Consider the following 7,500-nt stretch of genomic DNA (forward strand, 5'->3'; position numbering starts at 1 on the left):
TCTGTCTCTCTGTCTGTCTCTCTCTGTCTCTCTCTCTGTCTCTCTGTCTCTCTGTCTCTCTGTCTGTCTCTTTCTCTGTCTGTCTCTCTTTCTCACTCTCTCTGTCTGTCTGTCTGTCTGTCTGTCTGTCTGTCTGTCTGTCTGTCTGTCTGTCTGTCTGTCTCTCTCTGTCTCTCTGTCTGTCTCTCTCTGTCTCTCTCTGTCTCTCTCTGTCTCTGTCTGTCTGTCTGTCTGTCTGTCTCTCTCTGTCTCTCTGTCTGTCTCTCTCTGTCTCTCTGTCTGTCTCTCTCTGTCTCTCTCTGTCTCTGTCTGTCTGTCTGTCTGTCTCTCTCTGTCTCTCTGTCTCTGTCTCTCTGTCTGTCAGTTTCTGACTGTGCCATCAGTGCCGTCATGTTTTCAGTTGACTTTTTCCCCTCTTGCTGGTGTCGTTTGTCTTTCTTTGTCTGTCCATCCCTCCTACATGTGCAGTTTATTAGACTGGTGAGTACTGCAGCACAGGAAGTCAGATTGAAGTCAGACACTAGATTGTGATTGGTTGAGTTGGTTTGTTTCTATGTTTGTTCCTGGCCTGCTTCTTAACCCCTGACTGGCTGACTGACTGACTGACTGGTTGACTAGCTGACTGGCTGACTGACTGGTTGACTAGCTGACTGGCTGACTGACTGGTTGACTAGCTGGCTGACTGGGTAGACTAGCTGGCTGACTGACTGACTGGCTGACTGACTGGTTGACTAGCTGACTGGTTGACTAGCTGAATGGCACACAACTTTGTTTGAAAGAGACCTTTACATAATATAGTAATGCAAATCAACTTCATGTGTTTTCAGTGTTGCAGTTGTGGCAAAATTAGCATGGGAGTGGGCCAGTGGATGTGGCCAATGGCGCTGCTTCTGACTGAAAATTGTAGAGGCAATGTAGAGACAAGATGTGCTGTTTTAAAGCTAATTTCCTGCAATTGTACACATTTTTCCATGGATGGAGAGAAGATGTTACATTTTTAAAGCTAGTTTCCTGCAATTCTACACATTTTGACATGTGGCTGAGAGAACAACTTCAGTTTTAAAGCTAATTTCTTGCAATTCTACACATTTTACCATGGCTTTATGCCATGTTCTTATGCTATCTGAGTGACTCAAACACAGTAACTAAATCAATGGGGGTCCCAGGCCATGACATTTGAACATTTTTTTGATTCTCCATGACTGTCTAGTTTTATTATGGTGATTGTTAGTTCTCAAATATAAACTTTATTAAAACATATATAGCCCGATTTATCTTTTCTACATACTTTAAACAAACATGTTATTCTTTTTTTCATCATATCTTTCCTGGTTGGCGGCAACGATTTAGAAGCGATGGCCCGCTACTGCTAAATTAGTATAGGGGAAACACTGGTCTTATTTCACTCACCCAAAGAGCTGCAGATGAAAGTAAAATCCTAAAAACATATAGTCACATGAACATATAATAACATGATGTCATTATTCCCTGGCTGTAATGGTCTGTGACCTGCACAGAGAGGAGAGAAACCCTCCAAGTGATCCACCATAATCAACAGTACTGAAACGGGAGCTGTTTCACCTGCCTGCTACAGTCCATGACCTTTCCCCTCTAGGCCCCTCTTTCATCCCTCACTCCTTCTAGAAAGAGAACAAAACATCACCCTTCGTCACCCTGCCCCCCATTCAACCCTGTCCGCTCATATAGAGGGTTGAGCTCACAGCCAGAATGTTTCATTTTTTTTATTTAACCTTTATTTAACTAGGCAAGTCAGTTAAGAACAAATTCTTATTTTACAATGACAGCCCCCTCCATCCAAACCCTCCCCTAAACCGGACGACGCTGAACCAAAGTCTCAAACACACAGTGCTTCCCGTCTGTCAGACTAGATTTTATAACAGGGTCATGTAAACGGTCCCTCTGGGTTTCCAGGAGTAGTTTACCAACAACTGGGCCATCTTTAGAACCCAGCAGGGCAGACCTGGGCCAGTTACTGTGTCTGCATCGTTGTGTGCATGAGAAACTAACAAGGGCTCACACATACCATAAGAAAGTAGCTATGACAACATTACCAAGCATAGAGTCTAAATATAGATCTTTTTTACTGAGATAAAACGTCACAGTAAAGGCTTATTCATGCCCCCTGCTGGTAGTGATGATGAATTACGTTAGGTTTCTCTTATCTTATCTCACAAGCAAAACATTCCTTTAAAGACGAATAGAAAAGAGATTTACATTGATAAACAAAGCAATATAGATAAACTAGTCAGCGTACTGTATTTGAAAAGCAGTTGAGGAAGGTTTAACTCCTAGCTGGAGACAGACACCACTCCTTTCAGTTGAGGAAGGTTTAACTCCTAGCCTCAGACAGACACCACTCCTTTCAGTTGAGGAAGGTTTAACTCCTAGCCTCAGACAGACACCACTCCTTTCAGTTGAGGAAGGTTTAACTCCTAGCCTCAGACAGACACCACTCCTTTCAGTTGAGGAAGGTTTAACTCCTAGCTGGAGACAGACACCACTCCTTTCAGTTGAGGAAGGTTTAACTCCTAGCTGGAGACAGACACCACTCCTTTCAGTTGAGGAAGGTTTAACTCCTAGCCTCAGACAGACACCACTCCTTTCAGTTGAGGAAGGTTTAACTCCTAGCTGGAGACAGACACCACTCCTTTCAGTTGAGGAAGGTTTAACTCCTAGCCTCAGACAGACACCACTCCTTTCAATTGAGGAAGGTTTAACTCCTAGCCTCAGACAGACACCACTCCTTTCAGTTGAGGTAGGCTTAACTCCTAGCCTCAGACAGACACCACTCCTTTCAGTTGAGGAAGGTTTAACTCCTAGCCTCAGACAGACACCACTCCTTTCAGTTGAGGAAGGTTTAACTCCTAGCTGGAGACAGACACCACTCCTTTCAGTTGAGAAAGGTTTAACTCCTAGCTGGAGACAGACACCACTCCTTTCAGTTGAGGAAGGTTTAACTCCTAGCCTCAGACAGACACCACTCCTTTCAGTTGAGGAAGGTTTAACTCCTAGCTGGAGACAGACACCACTCCTTTCAGCTGAGGAAGGTTTAACTCCTAGCCTCAGACAGACACCACTCCTTTCAGTTGAGGAAGGTTTAACTCCTAGCCTCAGACAGACACCAGTCCTTTCAGTTGAGGTAGGTTTAACTCCTAGCCTCAGACAGACACCACTCCTTTCAGTTGAGGAAGGTTTAACTCCTAGCTGGAGACAGACACCACTCCTTTCAGTTGAGGAAGGTTTAACTCCTAGCTGGAGACAGACACCACTCCTTTCAGTTGAGGAAGGTTTAACTCCTAGCTGGAGACAGACACCACTCCTTTCAGTTGAGGAAGGTTTAACTCCTAGCTGGAGACAGACACCACTCCTTTCAGTTGAGGAAGGTTTAACTCCTAGCTGGAAACAGACACCACTCCTTTCAGTTGAGGAAGGTTTAACTCCTAGCTGGAGACAGACACCACTCCTTTCAGTTGAGGAAGGTTTAACTCCTAGCTGGAGACAGACACCACTCCTTTCAGCTGAGGAAGGTTTAACTCCTAGCCTCAGACAGACACCACTCCTTTCAGTTGAGGAAGGTTTAACTCCTAGCTGGAGACAGACACCACTCCTTTCAGTTGAGGAAGGTTTAACTCCTAGCCTCAGACAGACACCACTCCTTTCAGTTGAGGAAGGTTTAACTCCTAGCCTCAGACAGACACCAGTCCTTTCAGTTGAGGAAGGTTTAACTCCTAGCTGGAGACAGACACCACTCCTTTCAGTTGAGGAAGGTTTAACTCCTAGCCTCAGACAGACACCACTCCTTTCAGTTGAGGAAGGTTTAACTCCTAGCCTCAGACAGACACCACTCCTTTCAGTTGAGGAAGGTTTAACTCCTAGCTGGAGACAGACACCACTCCTTTCAGTTGAGGAAGGTTTAACTCCTAGCTGGAGACAGACACCACTCCTTTCAGTTGAGGTAGGTTTAACTCCTAGCCTCAGACAGACACCACTCCTTTCAGTTGAGGAAGGTTTAACTCCTAGCCTCAGACAGACACCACTCCTTTCAGTTGAGGAAGGTTTAACTCCTAGCTGGAGACAGACACCACTCCTTTCAGTTGAGGAAGGTTTAACTCCTAGCTGGAGACAGACACCACTCCTTTCAGTTGAGGTAGGTTTAACTCCTAGCCTCAGACAGACACCACTCCTTTCAGTTGAGGAAGGTTTAACTCCTAGCTGGAGACAGACACCACTCCTTTCAGTTGAGGAAGGTTTAACTCCTAGCCTCAGACAGACACCACTCCTTTCAGTTGAGGAAGGTTTAACTCCTAGCCTCAGACAGACACCACTCCTTTCAGTTGAGGAAGGTTTAACTCCTAGCTGGAGACAGACACCACTCCTTTCAGTTGAGGAAGGTTTAACTCCTAGCCTCAGACAGACACCACTCCTTTCAGTTGAGGAAGGTTTAACTCCTAGCTGGAGACAGACATCACTCCTTTCTTTCCCTGTTCCAGTCATCTCTGTCTATAAAACAGTTTATAGCAGTAATAAAGATGAAGAGGAAGGTATTGATCGTCTCGTCTAATTGTTTACGGACACACATACCCACACACCTAGAGAGTGTCAGCCCTTTAAGATAATGTCTTTGATTAAGTTCCTGTATTGCTGTATACAGATAGAGAAGGTCACCATTTGACCTTTGGGTAAATATTAGCATTTGAGAGTGTTAGGATAGACAGCATTATACTACAGGGATGTGTTTAGTAGGGCACACAGTACCAAAACGGTTTGCAACAGAACACAAAAATTCTACCTGGTCGTGTTCATTAGGACATTTGCAACAGAAAATGAATGCGGGTTTCTAATGGGTAAAGTCCAAGTAGTCCCTCCGTTTCAGAGTTTTTTCTTTTGTTTGGTGCCTATTGAACACAACCCAGTCTCCCATAACCTGGAGTCTCGGGAGGACATTTACTCTAGTATGCCGTGGCGGTTCTAGCTTGTATGGGTCCCTGACTCATACATATCACAAAGAAGTGACCAAGACAAATAGAAACACATTTGTGTTGATTTGGCACTCGAGCAGCAATACATTACCCATCCCCCAACACTGTCAACCAAGAGTCAAGACTACATTACCCATCCCCCAACACTGTCAACCAAGAGTCAAGACTACATTACCCATCCCCCAACACTGTCAACCAAGAGTCAAGACTACATTACCCATCCCCCAACACTGTCAACCAAGAGTCAAGACTACATTACCCATCCCCCAACACTGTCAACCAAGAGTCAAGACTACATTACCCATCCCCCAACACTGTCAAGCAAGAGTCAAGACTACATTACCCATCCCCCAACACTGTCAACCAAGAGTCAAGACTACATTACCCATCCCCCAACACTGTCAACCAAGAGTCAAGACTAAACCAGTTCACCTTGGTGGTGTGCAGACTGGTTTTATATTAATCTTAACCATTTCACACAAACCAGAAAAACAAACAATAATATGTCTGTGAAACTATATATTCACAGTATTATGAATGAATTGGGGTTTATTTGGTAATGTTTCATAGTGTGACTGATTTTACTAATTCTATCAGTACTGTATAAAGTTAGAGATGCGCTATTTGATAGATTCCCCCGTCCCCCTACCTCTGTCTTCCAGTGGGGAGACCTGAGGTCAACCTACCCCCGTCCCCATACCTCTGTCTTCCAGTGGGGAGACCTGAGGTCAACATACCCCCGTCCCCCTACCTCTGTCTTCCAGTGGGGAGACCTGAGGTCAACATACCCCCGTCCCCCTACCTCTGTCTTCCAGTGGGGAGACCTGAGGTCAACCTACCCCCGTCCCCATACCTCTGTCTTCCAGTGGGGAGACCTGAGGTCAACATACCCCCGTCCCCCTACCTCTGTCTTCCAGTGGGGAGACCTGAGGTCAACATACCCCCGTCCCCTACCTCTGTCTTCCAGTGGGGAGACCTGAGGTCAACATACCCCCGTCCCCCTACCTCTGTCTTCCAGTGGGGAGACCTGAGGTCAACATACCCCCGTCCCCTACCTCTGTCTTCCAGTGGGGAGACCTGAGGTCAACATACCCCCGTCCCCCTACCTCTGTCTTCCAGTGGGGAGACCTGAGGTCAACCTACCCCCGTCCCCTACCTCTGTCTTCCAGTGGGGAGACCTGAGGTCAACCTACCCCCGTCCCCATACCTCTGTCTTCCAGTGGGGAGACCTGAGGTCAACCTACCCCCGTCCCCCTACCTCTGTCTTCCAGTGGGGAGACCTGAGGTCAACATACCCCCGTCCCCATACCTCTGTCTTCCAGTGGGGAGACCTGAGGTCAACCTACCCCCGTCCCCATACCTCTGTCTTCCAGTGGGGAGACCTGAGGTCAACCTACCCCCGTCCCCCTACCTCTGTCTTCCAGTGGGGAGACCTGAGGTCGACCTACCCCCGTCCCCCTACCTCTGTCTTCCAGTGGGGAGACCTGAGGTCAACCTGCCCCCGTCCCCCTACCTCTGTCTTCCAGTGGGGAGACCTGAGGTCAACCTACCCCCGTCCCCCTACCTCTGTCTTCCAGTGGGGAGACCTGAGGTCAACATACCCCCCCCCCCTACCTCTGTCTTCCAGTGGGGAGACCTGAGGTCAACATACCCCCCCCTACCTCTGTCTTCCAGTGGGGAGACCTGAGGTCAACATACCCCCGTCCCCCTACCTCTGTCTTCCAGTGGGGAGACCTGAGGTCAACCTGCCCCCGTCCCCCTACCTCTGTCTTCCAGTGGGGAGACCTGAGGTCAACCTACCCCCGTCCCCCTACCTCTGTCTTCCAGTGGGGAGACCTGAGGTCAACCTACCCCCGTCCCCCTACCTCTGTCTTCCAGTGGGGAGACCTGAGGTCAACATACCCCCGTCCCCATACCTCTGTCTTCCAGTGGGGAGACCTGAGGTCAACCTACCCCCGTCCCCATACCTCTGTCTTCCAGTGGGGAGACCTGAGGTCAACCTACCCCCGTCCCCCTACCTCTGTCTTCCAGTGGGGAGACCTGAGGTCGACCTACCCCCGTCCCCCTACCTCTGTCTTCCAGTGGGGAGACCTGAGGTCAACCTGCCCCCGTCCCCCTACCTCTGTCTTCCAGTGGGGAGACCTGAGGTCAACCTACCCCCGTCCCCCTACCTCTGTCTTCCAGTGGGGAGACCTGAGGTCAACATACCCCCCCCCCTACCTCTGTCTTCCAGTGGGGAGACCTGAGGTCAACATACCCCCCCCTACCTCTGTCTTCCAGTGGGGAGACCTGAGGTCAACATACCCCCGTCCCCCTACCTCTGTCTTCCAGTGGGGAGACCTGAGGTCAACCTGCCCCCGTCCCCCTACCTCTGTCTTCCAGTGGGGAGACCTGAGGTCAACCTACCCCCGTCCCCCTACCTCTGTCTTCCAGTGGGGAGACCTGAGGTCAACCTACCCCCGCCTTCTCCCCATCTCGTACTTCTGAGTGGGAGACCTTC

At 48.7% G+C, this 7,500-nt stretch overlaps 1 protein-coding gene across 12 annotated transcripts in view; it reads left to right on the top strand.

Moving 5' to 3' along the window:
* LOC106596503 (protein PHTF2) overlaps positions 1–7,500 on the top strand; it is a 127,968-nt gene that overhangs the window by 86,870 nt on the left and 33,598 nt on the right. For 2 of the 12 annotated variants that reach the window (XM_082977907.1, XM_082977911.1), the window contains exon 1: positions 320–480. The exons of 2 other annotated variants lie outside the window; for them this stretch is intronic. In XM_082977907.1, the coding sequence (XP_082834033.1) occupies positions 391–480 (90 nt within the window). In that variant the 5' untranslated portion in view covers positions 320–390. Of the gene's footprint in view, positions 1–310; positions 481–7,500 lie in introns of those variants that run through there. 8 more of the 12 variants (XM_082977908.1, XM_082977909.1, XM_082977912.1 and 5 more) reach the window with 5 other exon arrangements.

The sequence above is a fragment of the Salmo salar genome, chromosome 07, assembly GCF_965601325.2.
Source record: "Salmo salar chromosome 07, fSalSal1, whole genome shotgun sequence".
In the NCBI taxonomy this organism is placed as follows: Eukaryota; Metazoa; Chordata; class Actinopteri; order Salmoniformes; family Salmonidae; genus Salmo; species Salmo salar.